The sequence below is a fragment of the Protomyctophum bolini genome (assembly GCF_963924005.1).
Source record: "Protomyctophum bolini genome assembly, chromosome: 4".
Classification (NCBI taxonomy): Eukaryota; Metazoa; Chordata; class Actinopteri; order Myctophiformes; family Myctophidae; genus Protomyctophum; species Protomyctophum bolini.
The window spans coordinates 2,530,682-2,550,205 of NC_137865.1; the positions used below are offsets into that span (position 1 = coordinate 2,530,682).

Genomic DNA, 19,524 nt, shown 5'->3' on the forward strand with positions numbered 1-19,524 from the left:
AAACGTTTAGTAACAGACTACACGACTGGTCTAAAGAAAATGAAGGAAAGTTACAAAATGAGTTACAACATGTGAAGAGAACATTACAACGGACAGATTATTGCAGGTTAATAAATACGTGTTTAATACTCAGCTGACATCATCAGGCCACATCACTTTCTCTCGGAAACAAACAATACAATACCTATACAATCTGGTTCAAAACAATGAAAACTATTTATGTCTGTATTGGCATGATCATGACAGGCCGCAGATACATTAAAGGACCACTTCACCACCTTTCAACCTCTCTTCATATACAATTGGTCCTCACTAATGTTCATGATAAAACACCACCATTCTTTTCTACTCGGTCTGTAGTGTCTCATAGGAGGGCTGTGGGCAGTTCAGTCCACCAGTGACATCATCGTTAGGCAGATCTTTTTTTAAACAAGATTTGTTTTGAAATATATTTAGATTTGTATTATCGTGAGAACGATGGCTTCCATTTTTCGCATTGCAACTTTTCACGACTAGAAAGCCTGCAGTTTCTATTAGCTTGGATTCCCCATCGATGATGTCACTGGTGGGCGGGTTTCTGAACCGCCCACAGCCCTCCTATGTGAGACACAGACCGAGTAGAGAAACAATTGTGGCATTTTATCATGATCATGATGAGGACCAATTATATGAAGATACGTTGAAAAGTGGTCTTTTAAGCAGGGGCCGCATGTGGCCCAAGGGCTGCGGGTTGAGTAGCACTGGTTTGAGGCTTCAACAGGGGGTGGTTCATCTCCTGCTTTTTCCTCTGCATTTCATATCATTCCTGCATCTTCCCTTCAGATATAGGGTTGTAAAATGTGAGTACAATCAGATGTCAGCATATTTTTCAACCACATACCCACATACAGAGACAATGTACTGTACCCTCCCTCCCCCTAAAATCCTACAACTTTAGGGCTTAAATAATTAAGACATATATGTCACATCACAATATTACGATACCCCCCCCCCCCCCAACGAGCTTTATTCCCATCTATTAGTAAGGCACCAATGACTTCTTGTGTCCCAAACATCATTAAAATAAGATCTGGTTACAAAAGGGGTGAAGTGCTCCTTTAAAGATGGAGTGCCACCATTTTTTCCGTCCCTATACGTGTGTGACCTCTACTCGTTCTTCAGGTGGTCCGCTCTGTGGACGAACACGCAGCGGACGGCCGACACCCGGACCCCCGCCGCCGCCGCCGCCGCCGCCGCCGGACCCCCGCTGTCGTCGTCGTCGTCGTCCCCCTCCCGCCGCCGTCCGGTCAGGGACAGGACGAAGCGGCAGACCCCCGTGTTGGGGCACAGCGAGAACATGTGCGCCGCGCGCTCCGACTCCGAGCCGCCGCCCCCCCTGCCGGACGGCGGCGGGGGGGAGCAGCGCAGCTCCTCCACCAGGTGGCGCAGCATCACGCGCACGTAGGCTCCGTGGCTGACCACCAGGGCGTGGGCGGCGAGGGTCCGCACGCCTTCGCAAGCCTTCCCCTCCTCCTCCTCCTCCGCTGTAAAGACGGTCACAACCGAGAGGTCATCATCGCCATTGGCTGACATTTTTGGCAACATTTTCTTTTTTAAAAAAAAACCCATTTTGACCTGGGAACAATTCTGCGAATGTCTTCTTGTTTCCTTGAAAAAGCAGTTTTTTTCTATGTCAGTCGTTCTCAGACACTTTCATGTCACTTTTCACGATTCTTCAAAAATAGCAGTGAGTGGATAGCTAAAGCGCGACATAATGCTAACACCAAAAGGCGTTCCCGCGCAAAATGGGTTAATTACCATTGTTTTACCAGAAACACATTAAAGGGACACTTCACCCTTTTTGCAAAAAAATATATGTTAATGACATTTAGAAGCTTTAGAACACTTTCCTGTGTAATATGTGGTTTTAGATATTTTAGATTGTAGCAGTGAGCCTGTTGTCTCTGATGTCATGGACACTGGGCTCACTTCCTTCCTGGACTACATGTTGTCTCAGTAAGACAGCTCTCCCCCCTATCCACAAGGATGAGCAGTGCACCAAAGAATTATGGGAATTGTAGTCCAGGAAGGTAGTGAGACTAGTGTCCATGACATCAGAGACAACAGGCTCACTGCTACAATCTAAAATATCTAAAACCACATATTACACACATAAATACGCCCAGGAAAGTGATCTAAAGCTTCTAAACGTCATTAACATATTTTTTTTGGCAAAAAGGGTGAAGTGTCCCTTTAATAGATAGCCCTGATTAACAGGTGTGTAACTCTGAGAGTGACCCCCTTTTCCACCGGTTGGTTCCCAGTGGGAACTGGTTCAGTTCTTTTTGGTTCTTAGTCCATGAGCCAGAGCTCCAATTACATTGTTGGGAAAACTAGACCTATATGAAACTGTTTATAGGATCAATACAAGTAAATTAATACATGATAACCCTTCCACAGTAGCTTTTTAATGTTTTCTATTTTGCATATTTTTTTCCTACATAATGCCTCATTTGCATATTCTAAAAACGTGTAATACAACAAATCATTGTCTTCGTGTATGTACTCAATTAGGGAAGTTTCATGGTGATATAACAATCTAATATAGGAATGGTTTTGCCCCACTCAATTCATAATATTAACGTTCCACTTTTTGGAGCTCTGGCTCATGGACTAAGAAGAACCAAAAATAACTGAACCGGTTCCTATTGGGGCCTCAAGACAAGAGTTACATAGTACTAGTACTAGTTGGACTCATCATGTGTCCATAATATAGTGTCATAATAAGCAATTGCCATAGTTATTTGGTTGGGTCTTATATGATCAAAATTAGAACATCATAATGGTGTGTAAAACTGAAAGTCTAAAAGGTCTAATTCAGTTAGTTTTCATTTGTTTTTAGAGCAGGTTTCTTTTTATTAGTTTGAGCTTTTTTTTTTTTTAGTTTTAGTTTGGTTTTTATTAGTTTTATATTAGTGTTAGTTTGTTTTTTCATACTTTGGGTTATTTGTCAGGTGCAGGATAAGAGTCAGAGTAAGTAAGTATAGGTCAGTTGTGTAATAAAAACTGACCGTATACGTATAACAATACAGTTCACAATGTGTTCGTTTTGTAAACACACAATACAGTTAGTCATATATTTTTTTATTTATTAAATGTTTTATTTGGTTCATATAACTAAAGGCCTTTCCCCCCCATCTTTTCTTTCAATTTTAGTTTTCATTATTCCGTTAAGTTTCCGTTAACTAATTTGTAATTTATAATAATAACCTTGCTCCGCTACTTCAGTCTGCTGTCCATCGACCCCCTCAGAGGAGGAGGAGGGGGAGGGGTCGTCGTCGGGCCAACGGTGGTCCGCACACATGCGCTGGAACAGGTGGTCCAGGAACAGTATGACTCGCTCCTTCACCTAGAGAGAGAAACAGAGGACGGAATTTGGACGAATGCTGTGCCAAATGCAGAGATGTGGCAGAGACGTTTGAATGTCTCCCCGTGTAGGGTATAGGCCATGTCGCGAGCCCCCGGAAACAGAGAGAGAGCGATTTTGTTTGAATTACGTACCCTCGCATGTTCTCCCCGTGTCCCCTAGGGTAGGTACCCTCACATGTTCTCCCTGTGTCCCCTAGGGTAGGTACCCTCACATGTTCTCCCTGTGTCCCCTAGGGTAGGTACCCTCACATGTTCTCCCCGTGTCCCCTAGGGTAGGTACCCTCACATGTTCTCCCTGTGTCCCCTAGGTAGGTATCCTCACATGTTCTCCCCGTGTCCCCTAGGGTAGGTACCCTCACATGTTCTCCCTGTGTCCCCTAGGGTAGGTACCCTCACATGTTCTCCCTGTGTCCCCTAGGTAGGTACCCTCACATGTTCTCCCTGTCCCCTAGGTAGGTACCCTCACATGTTCTCCCTGTCCACTATAGGTACCCTCACATGTTCTCCTCGTGTCCCCTATAGGGTAGGTATACCCTCACATGTTCTCCCCGTGTCCCCTATAGGGTAGATACCCTCACATGTTCTCCCCGTGTCCCCTATAGGGTAGATACCCTCACATGTTCTCCCCGTGTCCCCTAGGGTAGGTACCCTCACATGTTCTCCCCGTGTCCCCTAGGGTAGGTATACCCTCACATGTTCTCCCCGTGTCCACTATAGGGTAGATACCCTCACATGTTCTCCCCGTGTCCCCTATAGGGTAGATACCCTCACATGTTCTCCCCGTGTCCCCTATAGGGTAGGTATACCCTCACATGTTCTCCCCGTGGGGTTTCTTATTCCCTTATTTGGTACTGGTATAGATGAGATGATGCAAGAAAAATATAGTCCTATAAGGATTTTTTTTGTCCTTTGTCTACAATAGATTTTAATGAGCCTTATAGAGAATAAGGATGACCCTGCAAGAGCAAGTGGGAAGCTGACACACACACATGCACGCGAACGCACACACCCCCCCCCCCCCCCCCCCCGCCCCCAGATCAGGTATCTCTCTCTCAAATGGAACATCTTCCCCCCTCCTCCCACACACACATGCATCGATGCATGCACAACGTCGATGCTCTCGGATTAATTAAGCTGAAATATAGTGACTTTTTAACCCTAGAAAGAGAACACTAAACCCGGATGATTTTCACCGGACATGTATTTATAATATGTGATTTTTTTTCATAATGTTGTTGATCTCTGAGGTGGGGGGTGGGTCTTTTTTAGTATGCCGTCATGATGCTCAGTGACATCATAGAAGGTGTTTCCGTGCCCGCATCGGCGCATCCCTGTTTTTTTGTTCTTTGGTGAATTTCACCTGGGTTTAGTGATAGTAGGGTCACTCAAAATAAATATAAGAATAAATAAATCCCATACTTCCACAATGGCCCAGTTGATGCAATTATGCAATTCTCACTGGACCATTATTTTCACATCAGGTCCCAGGAATGGATGGACCAAATAAGTTTCCCAGATCTGTTATTTCTTTCTTTATTTTTTTAAATAATAGCTACACACATTTTTCACAGATTTTGCCCCGGAGCCATGATCATCATTTTATTTTTTATTTCTTATTTCGTGTTGAAATATTAACGAATAGCACATCAAATTGCCATATATTGTTCTACTTTAATATATTTAGATTTTTATGGAATTTATTATGTTTGTTCAGTGATGGGTGTAACACAGTGGTTCCCAAACTGTGGAGTGTGCACCCCCTTGTGGTGCGCGAGAGCCTTCTAGGGGGTGCGCGACATGAAAAGTCTAATGGTGGTGCTATGGTTTTATTTGAAATACATTAACATATTATGCCAATACATGGCAAGTAATGCAGAATATAGCCTATGCTGCATAATATTATGCCATAGTCAGGTTCATAATATGTGCAAAAGGAAATATGTGTCTCTATATATAGCTTATGCAATTTATATTTCCATGTGCGTCGTCAGTGCTGGGAAGGTAACATATAAGTAAAGTACATTTACCTATACTTAAATATATATATTTTTTTAGGTATTTCTTAATTAACTGTCAACTGTCAATGTTTCAATATTTATACTTCTACTTCACCAGTTCTCAGTATTGTACTTTTTCAGTTTTCATATAAAATGGACATGTAACCAATGATGCAGCCCTATTTAGTGTGGTTGCCCACAGGCAACCAGCACTCTTGTAATTGTAACACTTTATTCCACTTATTCCATAGTTTATTCCACTAGTCTTTATTTTGACGCACTACTCCTCCCTCAGTTTTGACTGTACACACTTGAGCCATATGTCAAATTGACCGGAAAAATCGGGAATCGATGGCGTGTACTTTGCTAAGAGAAATGTTGTATAGTTTAATTGATATGAATTTATTAGTGAATTAAATTATCCCATTGACTTCAATGGAAAAATGCAAAAAATCACATTCAAGTATTTTTCCCTCTGAGACTGTAAGCACTATAGTTACAAAACTTGGAGGAATATTTCCTAATTATCACTAAAATTAATTAAAAATATATATTTTTAGGTCGGCCTCATGGTGGCGCTATAACAGCCCACTTTACCTTTTGGCTCATAACTCTTGAACCGTATGTCGTAAAATCAAAATTATTTTTTCCCTGGATTCCTTGGGTCATGACGCATCTCCCCATATAGGCCACGCCCATTTCCGCCATGATGGATTTTCCGCCATTTTGAATTTTGTCCAAAACACACTTTTTGCTTTTCCTCCTACAGATTTTGTCCAAATCTCACAAAAATCTGTACACGTGATCTCTGGACCCATCCGATTAAAACAGAAACGCAGATTTTCGGTAGTGCGTATCATTCGGCCGTAATCGTCTTCCGAAGTCAGTAGGAGGGGCCTATATCACGAAAAATGCCATAAATCACGAACGGAATGTCCAATCCATCCAAAATTTGAATCACATGTCCGGGGTGGTTCGTTCAACCGAGTTCCAAAAGCAATTCCATTTTCATCCATAGGGGGCGCCGCAAACGCGATAAATGTAACCGTTTGTCGAAAAACCAGAATTTCGGGGGTTAAATCCCCTCCGAATTACTTACACACGATTTAAGGTGTGACTTGAAACTGTAACAGGCTGGCAATATCAGTGGGAGGGGTATATATATGTAAGCCACTGCGGCAACCACACTCTGCAATTTTTTAAAATTGCGACCTCTCCGAGGTTGTCTAGTTTATACTTTGCTAGCATGAAATAGCAAACATGATGCACGCATCTGCTATTTGTGAAAGATTTGATGAGTGACTGCTGCCATCTAGTGGTACTTGGTGCACATTGCATCCTGAAAGCGTCAGACTCTCGCCCACCACTGGAAGAGGGTCTCAACCCTCCCTGTGTGTTTTCTAATAATGTATGGATTGATTGATTGATTTAAATCAATCAATCAATGAAGTAACAGTACAGAAAAGAACCTGGGGGTCATTAATTGATTCTGAATTTAATTTTAATTCACACATTAATCATGTTACCAAGATTGCCTTTTTTCACCTTAGAAATATTGCACGAATCAGAGCCTATTTGTCTTTGGATGATGCAAAAACACTAATCCACGCCTTTGCTTTTTCTCGGCTTGATTACTGCAATGCACTTTTTTCTGGACTGCCTAAGAAAACAACTGACAGATTACAACTTACAACCAAAATGCAGCAGCCAGAGTTTTAACTAGAACTAAGATGAGAGTACATATATTACTCCAGTTTTGGCTTCACTTGTTTTTAGGATTGATTTTTAAATTATTTTACTTGTGTATAAAGCTCTCAATGGTCTCGCACCTTCCTACCTACATGACTGCCTGCCTAAATATGTCCCAAACCGCCCCCCCTAAGGTCTTCCACTGCTGGCCTGCTCGCTTTGCCTGAAAAAAATGGCAACTAAAAAAATACGGGGAAGCAGCTTTTTGCTTCTACGGGCCGACGGCATGGAACAAGCTCCCACTGTACCTTCCTCAGGCAGCCTCTGTAGACATTTTTAAAGCACAGCTCAAGACCCACTGCTACAACATTGCTTTTAATTGATCTTTTAATTTTTTGTTATTCATGTACTCACTGTATTGCATTACTGCTTGTTTTTTTAATGTCGTTGCCTTGCTTTTCTTTTGTTTTCTCCATTGCTCTGTAAAGCACTTTGAGCTGCATTTCATGTCATGAAAGGTGCCATACAAATAAAGTTTTATTATTATTATTATTATTTACTGACCGATTGAAAATTGTACTTAAAGTTTGTACAGTTTGGGTACAGATCAACAAAGGTACAGGTCAATACAAAAGCTGCTAAGGGGATGAAACCAGAAAAATCACTATATATAAAACTTGCCTAAACATCAGGGTCTTCTGGTAAATAAAGGTTTACATGAAATCAATTGAAACTATTAACACAAACAGCAACACGGTGTGGGAGCTTGAGCTTTTCCCGAGCGGGCCCTCGCCGCGGAGAGCATCGGGGGTTGAAAATGAAACCCAGCAGTTCGCTCCGTCCATGTTTCAAATGAACGAGGACGACGGCGTTGGCTGACATTTACGGGGCATGCCGAGCCCCCCCCCCCCCCCACCCGCCCCCTCACATTCTGTAACTGGGCCCTAGTGGTGGTGGTAAAACGCGGTTCATTCTAAATGTTACGTGGCTGAAGAGACTTTCTATGTTAACCCATTCAGACCTGAGATCAGATTCATACGAGGTTTCCACTGGACACACACTGGTCTGATTAACCCATTCTGACCTGAGATCAGATTCTAAAAATGTCAGTCGTTCCTTAGATAAAAAAAAAAATAGCAGACCTACAAGCTCGTAGCACGCCACTCGGTGGCGCGCTATGAGCTTGTAGATCTGCTATTTTTTTTTAAAGCATAACATAGTGCCAAAATGGGTTCCCGTTCAGAATGGGTTAAGACAAGTCATGGCCTTATGTCACTGCTTCCATGAGGGGAGAGAGAGAGAGAGAGAGAGAGAGAGAGAGAGAGAGAGAGAGAGAGAGAGAGAGAGAGAGAGAGAGAGAGAGAGGGCATTTAAAAATAAGAATAAACATCTTGAAAGATTGCGGAGAAATTCAAAATAGTTTAGAAAAATGCATAATTTATTTGGGGTCCTTATAAATATATATATAATAAATGTTTGAGAACCACATCGGTAATCAGAGAATGATCATGATCCGCAGCATGCGGTGTGTGTGTGTGTGTGTGTGTCTGTGTGTGTCTGTGTGTGACCTCTGACCTGCTGTGGGGTCTCTCCCTGCGGTGGGGTGAAGTCCGGACAGGTCTGTCCCGCAGCCTGGGCCATGTCCCTGATGTCCTGGACGGGTCTGCCCTCTGCCACACCGAAGCTCTACGCACGCACGCACGCACGCACGCAAATTATCATATTTAGATCAGCACATGAGGCGAACTCTTTAAGAAAAGAACCGGTATAGGACTCTCCAAAACCATGGGTGCCATGGGCCAGGTCTCGAAGGGAAAGCTGGTGCATCCATTTTGAATGCCATCGATGCATTGTGAAAAAGGGACAAAATGACATCTAGTCAGAGCATTCGATGCTCCAGTATAAACGCGTTCACTGGGCTACCAAAATGGGCTGCATTCTGTGTGTTTGATAACGGCTACCAGCGACCACGGGCGTTGTCAACTGACTTACGCGGCCGGTTGAAACTGATATGAGGTTAGGGGACTTACGTGGCCGGTTAAAACTGATATGAGGTTAGGGGACTTACGTGGCCGGTTATGACTGATATGAGGTTAGGGGACTTACGTGGCCGGTTAAGACTGATATGAGGTTAGGGGACTTACGTGGCCGGTTATGACTGATATGAGGTTAGGGGACTTACGTGGCCGGTTATGACTGGCATGAGGTTAGGGGACTTACGTGGCCGGTTGTAACTGATATGAGGCTAGGGGACTTACGTGGCCGGTTAAAACTGATATGAGGTTAGGGGACTTACGTGGCCGGTTATAACTGATATGAGGGTAGGGGACTTACGTGGCGGGTTATAACTGGCATGAGGTTAGGGGACTTACGTGGCGGGTTATAACTGGCATGAGGTTAGGGGACTTGCGTGGCCGGTTATGACTGAGGTTAGGGGACTTACGTGGCGGATTATAACTGATATGAGGTTAGGGGACTTACGTGGCGGGTTATAACTGGTATGAGGTTAGGGGACTTACGTGGCTGGTTATAACTGGTATGGGGCTAGGGGACTTACGTGGCTGGTTATAACTGGTATGGGGCTAGGGGACTTACGTGGCTGGTTATAACTGGTATGGGGCTAGGGGACTTACGTGGCTGGTTATAACTGGTATGGGGCTAGGGGACTTACGTGGCTGGTTATAACTGGTATGGGGCTAGGGGACTTACGTGGCGGGTTATAACTGGTATGAGGTTAGGGGACTTACGTGGCGGGTTATAACTGGTATGAGGTTAGGGGACTTACGTGGCGGGTTATAACTGGTATGAGGTTAGGGGACTTACGTGGCGGGTTAAAAATAACGTTGCCCACTCGAGACGTGAGCGGTATAGGTCAGTGAATACGCCTATACTTGAGCATCGGATGCTCTGATAAAAACGCGACGTCGTCCCTTTCAATGCATCGACGGCATTCTAATGCGCTATAAGAAGAAGTCACGACGACACTCACCCTCTCCTTGAGTGCAGGATCCGTCACCATCTGCAGGCCAGTGCAACTGGCGTTGTGTCTCACTATGGCCTCGGCCGTCTGAGAAAACAACAGCACACAATGTATACGTCAACAAGGGGCGCGACACTTTGATCACACTTAAAGCTGCGCGCATTCATATACTCCACCTTTGGGTGATGACATAATCTCTGCGGTGGTTGGGAAAACTATACAGCATGACGTCACCGAGCCGCGGTGATAAGAGACTCACCGCTCACCACAACACATCTCTCTGTTGTTTTGAGTGGTGCAACCACTCCCAAGGAACAGCAATGTCCGTGTTCACCTATGTGTTGTTCACCTATGTGTTGTTCACCTATGTGACGTTATAATGAGCCAATGACTATGAGTACCAGTAGGGGCGCTGTTGTGCCAGAAACAGAGAGAGAGATAGTATTAGTGCTGCACTGTTGCCTGCTAATGAGAGAGAGAGAAAGAGAGGAGAGGAGGGGGAGGGGGGAGAGGGAGAGAGGAGGGGGGGAGAGAGAGAGGGGAGTTGCACCACTCAGTTCACACGGGTGTGATTTCTTTTTACTAAGCACCGAAAAGATGACTATAGCTCATCACCTAAAACTGGAGTATATGCGTGGACAGTCTGGACACCAGCACACATACATGCTTCACGAAAGAATAAGCAACGCTGTAATCACGTCGAGAGTCCCATTAAACAAAACATGCATGGCTGATGCCGACGATCGTCTGACCTGACGAGCTCGCTGCATGTCACTGACAAACAGGTTGGAGAAGTGGACATCTTTGAGGTACCTTCCCACAGAGTCTGCCTGCTGTAGGCCCGTCTCCGACAGCGGAGAGTCTATGGCCTGGCCTGAAACACGACAACACAACACGAGTCAGCTTGTTGTATATAAAGTAGGCCTGTCTGTGACAAGAGGAGTGTTGATGCGAAAAGCCTGCATCCTGCATCCTTATAGGCCTCACAAGGCTCATTCATAGTCTGGATTGTCGGTGGTGAGGTGACCACGTGACCGAACTACAACATGACGTCACGAGCCGCGGTGAAGAGCAAACCACCGCCACCGCTCCTCGAGCCCTTCTCTCTGTTTTTACTCACCACCGTCCGCTCAACGTTAATTCAGCTCCGGTTCATGGTCAGCTCACCACCGAAAATCCAGACTATGAATAGGCCTTAAGACACACTTAATTGTGTCACATGGTTTCATCATGACACAACCTTGTTGGCTTGTCTTCTAATAGAAACTGCAGGCTTTCTTTTCCTGAAAAGTTGCAATGTGAAAATGGAAGCCACCGTTCTCATGATAATACAAATCTAAATATATATGTTTGAGACACAGACCGAGTAGAATACAATTGTGGTGTTTTATCGTGAACATTAGTGAGGACCAGTTATATGAAGAGATGTTGAAAAGTGGTGAAGTGGTCCATTTAAGGCCATTTTCTGACTGAATGTTCCCGATCATCTTTTCAACCATACCTTGTAAAATGCCATCTTTGTTGAATTGTGTCTCCCCACTGGAAAACAACAAAACAAAACAAAATCAATAAATAAATCAAATGACAGATAGGCCTACTGATAACCAGTGGTGTAAAGTAATTACGTACATTTACTTGTACTGTACTTGAGTACAATTTTGAGGTATTTGTACTTCACTTGAGTATTTCCAAATTTCAGTACATTTACTTAAATTCTACTCCACTACATTTCTGAGACAAATATTGTACTTTTAACCCACTACAATTATTTCAAAACGTTAGTTACTTTGGATATTTAAAAAAAATAAATACATTAACCACTTCAACCCCGGCCATATACATTTTGGCCATTTGAAAATAGCAGATCTACAAGCTCAAAATGTGTCGCTTGTAGAACGATTTTGTACAGATTTTGAACTAGAGAAATGGGACATTCTGCCATATGGAATGCCCTATAGCCTGCTGACCTAAGATGTGCAAAATCACTATCCACGTTTAGATCTCTCTATGTTTTGATGCAAATACTTTTGTACTTTTACTCAAGTACATTTTGAATGGACTCGTAATTGGGATAATATTTAGTCTGCAATTAATACATTTACTTAAGTAAAACTAAAACATATTGGAGTAGGATACTTGATCGTTCCTATAGCCCTAGAACGGCTCTTGTTGTTACATACAGTATGTACAGTATTTCACATACAGAGCCATAGAACACCCAGGTTAATTTCTGTTCGGGGTTCAAATTGGGCGGCCTAAATGTGATGAATGCTCCGTTTGTACTCACCCATTAAATAATTCCAAAGACGTGGTGTGAAAAATGGTCCTCTAGTTTTATATCCATGTGAAAGTTCTGGCACAAAACGCGTATTTAGTGAATTATCTCCACTTTTTCAAGAGATGCACACGGAAGCCTTTCTCTCCGGCGAGGGGGGGCCGGAGAGATCGATGAACTGATTTTACAAATACGTCCTGTTTACCGCAGACGTCATCACCAATTGACCAGGGAAACACAAAAGTTTGCAGTCACACAATTGGCAGGTGGTGTGATTAATTACCCAGCACCTATCGCAAAGCACCTGCCAATTGTGTGAGCGCAAACTTTTGTGTTTCAATCAATCTTTCCGGCCCCCCCCTCGCCGAAGAGAAAGGCGTCCGTGTGCATCTCTTGAAAAAGTGGAGATAATTCACTAAATACGCGTTTTGTGCCAGAACTTTCACATGGATATAAAACTACCCAGCTAACATTTCCCCGCTAGCTACCGCCTCCCGCTGTCGCCTTCACAGCGTAGCACGCCCGGGCTGGCTTGGTCTTCCCCCCGCTGTCCGCGCGTCAAACGATCGCGATCAGTTACTTTTTAATGCGATCGTGAATTTACAGCGATTTACAGTCCCTCCTCACGCTGACGTAAGGCTTGCCTCCCCCGCCCGTCTCTCTCTCTCTCTCAGACAAGGATGTGCATTATATGTATAAAATACATAATTGTTTAACTATTGAATATAATTAAGTGGATTCTTCTTCTACTTCTTCTTCTTGCGGTTATATTTATTATTATTATTATTGTTGTTGTTATTAAGCCTGGAGCCGAGGCTTTACCCGGCATGCATTGCAGTGTTGTTGTTTTTGTTGAATCGACGTACGGGGGTGGAGGCAGTCGCAGAAGACAAGACTCTCCAACAAATGCTTATATTAGTTCTTACACAGTTTTTCTCCGGAGAAATTCAGTTGAAAGGTCAGTGTATTTTTATATCCGATATCTACCGTGTGTAGTGTAATTGCCCGTGTTAGAATCGTTTCGATCTTTATCTGTGTATGTTTCCCTCTAGCTAGCTAGCCTAGCTACCTGGGCAATCTATTGTTTGGACGAGGGGATAAGGTTAGCATTAGCAAACGTATAACTCATGCTATTTTAACAGGTAACTTCTTATTGTGTTGATAAGTCCTTAAACACAATTATTCGAATTAGATCAGATTTGATACGTTGCTTGTGTAGACTACATAAACAGCATTTAGCTGTAAATCACATTTTTTGTCATTCTTTGTTTTAGAACTTCTCCTATGGTACCACATCAATACAGCATGGGGTCTGTGTGTATGTGGGGTCTGCAAGGCTAAATCTTCGTCAAATGTCTGTCTTGCAAATGTAAAAAATATCACATAGTAGGCTAATGTTTAAAACAGACTTTTTTTGTTATTCTATTATAGGTGCAGATGCAGTGACCAAAATGAGCATTGCCATGCAGGTACGTTCTGAGCCATTTATTTTACTCTTCTCTCTGTTGTCTCCTCTAAAGGAACTTTGCTAGGCCACAATTGCAAATAAAGATTTGTCTAATTACAACACATTTTGATTTAATTTTTGTCATTTTAGTCATTTTGTTGTTTTATTCTAAGCCTGATTTTTACACTTGGTTGCATGCTGAATATAGCTGGTCTACAAGCTCGCAGCACATTGTGTGCTTGTAGATCTTCTGTTTTCATCAAATTGATTTTTATGTACATACAATGTTTACCATTTTGTTGTTACTGTGATTTCAGACACAGGACTTGGATCTGTTGGGCGTACAAACGGTAAGAACATTTCTACCACTGAATTAAGGTTGCATGCTACAAGCTCTCTTGCCTCAAGTTTGCTGTTACATTTGAAAGAAATTTGACTTGAATTTGATTTCATTTTACAGACAAGGTGACATGCTGTACAGAGCTGAGACATCGTTCTTTAATTTAAGGTAATTGTTCATTTTACCAAGGACAGAAAATTGGCACCCAACAATGTGTAACTGTGTACCATTGTTACCATCATAACATTTTAAATGACTGAGGTGTATTATGATGAGTACTGTGGCACTCTGTGCCACACTATGAGCTTGTAGATCTGCTATTTTTCAACAGATAACAGCTTTTAAAATAATGTTTAAAACCTATGAGGCGACACAGATGCGTCCTCAGGTCTAAATGGGTTAAGGCAGTGGTTCTCACAGCCATCAAAATGTTATCCCACAATCATTTATTTAATTAATTCTGTGATTTCAGACGAACTTTCGCTGGAGGAAGACCTATCGACTTCAAATGCAACCTCTGCTGGAAAGGCTACCACCAGTCGGGTTTCCCTGACCCTCTACTATACGCAACATCCAGACCTCAAGGAACGCACCCAGCTTTCCGTGCTCGGACATACAGACATGGGGACATACATACATTGCTACGCTCAGAAACTCCTGACTCCACTCAGAAGAGAATTGGTGTTTTAAAGACTTAAGCACTTACACTTGAGAACTGATGTCTTCTAAATCCTCACAGATTTTAGTTAAAACATTTGCTGCAAAATAATATATATTTACAGATTTGTGCCACATCTTCACGATGTTTCAAAATTAGCAAATCTACAAACTCGTTTTCAACAGCTTACAGCTTTTTAAATAATGGTTAAAGTGGCTAAAACCAGGGGATCTTGGACTTCAGTGACAGGGACCTGGGGTCTGAGAGCCGGAGACGTTGGACAGGGTGCATTTTGGAACTTCTGCTGGCGGCCACCACCAGTCAGGCTTCATAAAGGAAGGAAACGGACAGGCACGGCAGGCAGCTCATCAAATGGTGGTCCGTGGCTCAAATGGTGAATAACTTTGGCATGAAAAGGGTTCAAACCCACCGCTATAGGGGTTTCCAAATGGACTCTTGAATGTATGCTGCACGATTTCTTGCTCAAAAGGTGAATCTCGATTGTGTGTTCTGTTTATTGCTGTGTAACTGTTATTGCAACATTACTGGGCCTACATAACTAACTCCACACAGAATAGACTTGGTGTTTTATAGAAATTAAACTTGAACTGATTCCACAAAATGTCTTCTAAATCCTCGCAGATTTTAGTTAAAACGTTCACTGTGTTTGGGCCACATTTTAGTATTAGCAAATCTACAAGCTTGTGAGCTTGTAAATCTGCCAACAATCTAACAGCTTTTAAAATTATGGTTAAAGTGTTTGAATGGTATGACTGTTTTCTGAAAAGCCTAGATGTTTCTGTATCATTGGTGTTCAAACGATTTACTCCAATCTGAAAATATGTTGTTCCAGGGACCGCGCTACGAGCTTGTAGGTCTGCTATTTAGTTTTATCCTGAAAATGTGCAAATCTTTGAATATATATTGTTTCAGAGCAAACGTTTTTAAACTCATCTTTGCTTCTGGGTAGTCCCTGGAACAACATATTTTCAGATACTGTAGGTGTCTGCGGCCAATTTCATAATATTTCTGGGGTCCTTGACATAACATAATTTGAGAACCACTAATATAGAAACATAGGTTTTTCAGAAAACTGTGGAAATGTGGACACAATCTTATCCAACATGTTCTGGTGGTTTCAGGAAAGTTGGTGTTTTATAGATTTTAGAAGCCAGTGGTTCTCAGAGTGGTCTTAAAGTGCATTCTCAGCAAAATGACATAAAAATCAACCACTTGTATTCTAAACTTGGTTGTTTACATATTTTTTCTATGTGCCTAAATTATTTCATTGTAACCTTTTTTTTTCCTAATAAAGAAACAAAATTAAGTATACATTTGCTGCTTTATTATGTTTCTATAAATATGTGGGAGGGAGGTGAGCATGGGGGAGGATCGAGGGGTGCGGGGTCATATGGGGGGGGGGGGGGGGTGTCATAAGACAGCTCCACGCTGTCCTGCTGCTGCCGTCGTAGCTGACGTTCGAGTCGCGGCAGAGAAGCGGGGCGCCGGCTACACGCGCGTCGGCGCGCACGGCACACGCTGATCAAGAACGACGCGGCCACATCGTGCGACGCGCCCAGCGGAGGACACGATCGGCGGCGCGCGGCGACCGCCTCCCGCAGGCGGCGCGCCATAACTTGCTAGCTGGGTAGAGGACCATATTTCACTCCACGTCTTTGGAATTATTTAATGGGCGAGTACAAACGGAGCATTTATCACATTTATGCCGCCCATTTTGAACCCGAACCAGGATCTGGTGCAAGCGATCTATGCCTGAGATACATGAAAATGTACGAAGTATAGCCTAATTAAATGATCACAGGCATTCTAGGTCTAGATCGTTGCACTGCAACACTGTCACTGACCACGCCCCCTATGAGAGCTTCGAGTTGAAATCGTTCATATAAGTTCATAGAACTCTGTTCACTGGGGGGGGGGAAATTATATGTGCACACAAAGCAACGCACTCTATGTAATATGAATGACGTGTCATAATTATTTATAGTTAATCAGGCAACAACACAAGCAGTAGGTTTTTAAAGTTACAGCTACCATGGTGCATGGTTTAATAGTCGACAGTCCCTCAACATGATGCAGCGTATATTGTTATAGTATAGGACTGGAGGATATAAGAGCACGTGTTTATAATAATAATAATAACAACAACAACAACAAACAACATGAGTGAGAAACAACCCATAATAATTATGAAGAATCTATACTTACTGTCGTACAACAGTCAGGCCGAATGTAAACACTGTCATACTGTCTATCTGCCTGCCTGTCTGCCTGTCTGACAGGTCGCTGAAATGTACCGTCATAATGCCGGCTATAATTACCCTTAAAGGCACAGTTACCTCTCAGCAGCACCCCAGACAAAGTTTGTAAGTTGCTTGCTTATTGATTCCTGTTTGTTTTGCATAGGTAGGGCCTATATTTAATAGGCTATAACTGTTATGTTACAAAACAATGGGGCTCAATGGCAGACATTGGCACATCAAAAAAGCACTTTCACCTAGAAACTCCATTCACACTTTTTATTATTCAGTTTAGGCTACTGTGGAGACACCTGCTGGAACTTTTTACTTTGAAATGTTTTGTAGTTTCTGATTATTTAACTTAAACTCCCAATGCATTCTCAATGGCAATAGCACAAACTTTGGCATGCTACTAGTACTAGTCCTACATACGTACACCTAGAAACCCCATTCAAACCTATTTAGGTTCATCTTACGGTGGACATGTTTGCCTGAAAAGGAATCTTTGAAATGTTTCATAGTTTTAGAAATATAGTGCTTTCAAATTTGAGAAATGTATAATGGGGCTCAATGGCAGATATTGGCACGTCAAAAAAGCACTTTCACCTAGAAACCCCATTCACACTTTTTATTATTCAGCATGCTGGAACTTTTTAATTTGAAATGTTTTGTAGTTTCTGAGTTATTTAACTTAAACTCCCAATGCATTCTCAATGGCAATAGCACAAACTTTGGCATGCTACTAGTCCTACATACGTACACCTAGAAACCCCATTCAAAACTATTTAGGTTCATCTTACGGTGGGCACACATGCTGGAACTTTTTACTTTGAAATGTTTTTAGTTTCTGAGTGATTTCCGTCTTTTTTTTTCAAATCCTCAGAAACGATGAAAAACGGCATGCTATAGTCTGCCGTCCAAGACAAAGGGCTACAGCCCATGGTCAAAAATCATGAAAAACAAGGATTTAAAAAAAAGACGAAAATCACTCAGAGACCATGGGCTATAGTCCATGGTCTTGGGCTGATTTTAGTTTTAGTTTTAATCTTCAAAAATGATGAAAAACAACATGCTATAGTATGCCTTCCAAGGCCATGAGCTATGGGCTGAACTTGAACCCACAACCTGTGGCTCACATAGACAGCAGCTTATCACAGAGTGCCACCATGCTCTCTGAGAGTGAAAATAGGATGAACTCACAACCTCTGGCTCACATGGGTGTCATCTTAAGGGTTCCACATGTTAGGTTGTGCTGGCTGTACTCGTATAGAGGTATAAATGAGAGGACAAGACAACATACGTGCTGGTCTACTGCTGGTGTTTATTGAACTGAAGTAACATGCTCTTTCACCGTATAACCCATAGGCGGCGGTGCTGCCTCGGTTACCAGATAACCTCATATTATAACATCCCCCTTTCTGAGTATAAACAATAAATGGAAATGTTTGTTTTTACTTATCTTTCTTTTTCAATACACATCCCCCCCATCAGGTTAAATCAAACAATATTAATTCACTGTGCAATTCCCAAATGTAACAACTATGACAGTTCCTTTTTTTTTTAATGAACAAATAGAAATAGAATATCAACCAGCCTAAACTCTCTTCACCTATCTATGAAGGTGGGGTAGACTGCCCAAACCTTCAGCTGAGTGTGGGGATTATTCTGCCCCAATAATCACTCAGACTAACTAGAGTACCTGCTATTCAACATTAAAGTCCATCAGATATCTTGGTGGTCCTCTCTCTCTCCCCGGATAGCGTCTTCCAGCTCTGCTCTGCTCTGCTGGTTGTTGTGTCCCTGCATTGCCGTCTGGTAGGTCGATCGCTGGCGGAGTGATGTCTGGAAGACCAGCCAGTCTGGCGGGACCCACAGGTGTGCTGACAAGGTGACTGCGATTCCGGCGTAGGAGTCCCCTGGTCGTCTCGATGATGTAGGATCGTGGCGTGTCGGATCTTGTCCACACTGTCCCCTTTTCTTTAGTGTCTGCGACCCACACATGATCACCTTGATGTAGATCAGGCAGATCACGTGCTCTGTGTCTTCTGTTGAAATCTTTCCGCTGTGTCTGTCTGTCGTGTTCTTCCCCTTCCTTCAGTTTTGGAATGTCTGCCCATTTTGGATCAAGGGAGGATGGGATGACAGGAACAGTAGTTCTAATCCTCCTGCCCATGAGCAGTTCTGCTGGACTGTACCCATTGGCTAATGGCGTGGCTCTGTAAGCCAGTAGGGCCACGTATGGGTCATCGGCTTTGGCCAGGAGACATTTGATCGTCCTCACAGCACGCTCTGCCTCTCCATTGCTTTGTGGAAATCTGGGACTAGAGGTGACGTGAGTGAATCCCCATGTAGCTGCAAACCGTTTAAAGTTATCCGAAGAGTACTGAGGACCCCCATCAGATCTCAGAATCAGGGGACAACCCCACTTGGAAAAGATGGATTTGAGGTGTTCAATGACTGCTACTGATGTTG

General features: G+C 43.0%; 1 protein-coding gene and 1 long non-coding RNA gene across 2 annotated transcripts; one reads left to right on the forward strand and one right to left on the reverse strand.

The window, feature by feature from the left end:
* Window positions 1–1,020: 1,020 nt before the first annotated feature.
* LOC308313627 (putative fructose-2,6-bisphosphatase TIGAR A) lies at window positions 1,021–17,082 on the reverse strand. Its single transcript, XM_080760849.1, has 7 exons — window positions 17,021–17,082; window positions 11,576–11,613; window positions 10,827–10,948; window positions 10,084–10,161; window positions 8,670–8,780; window positions 3,250–3,388; window positions 1,021–1,523 (listed from the first exon to the last, which is right to left on the reverse strand). Exons 1-7 carry the CDS (start codon window positions 17,056–17,058, stop codon window positions 1,147–1,149), a joined length of 903 nt encoding a protein of 300 aa, XP_080616975.1. The 5' UTR covers window positions 17,059–17,082; the 3' UTR covers window positions 1,021–1,146.
* LOC308314314 lies at window positions 13,779–14,802 on the forward strand. The gene is made up of 4 exons (XR_013963957.1): window positions 13,779–13,818; window positions 14,114–14,146; window positions 14,257–14,304; window positions 14,609–14,802. It is a non-coding gene; the product is annotated as an uncharacterized lncRNA (long non-coding RNA).
* Window positions 17,083–19,524: the final 2,442 nt, after the last annotated feature.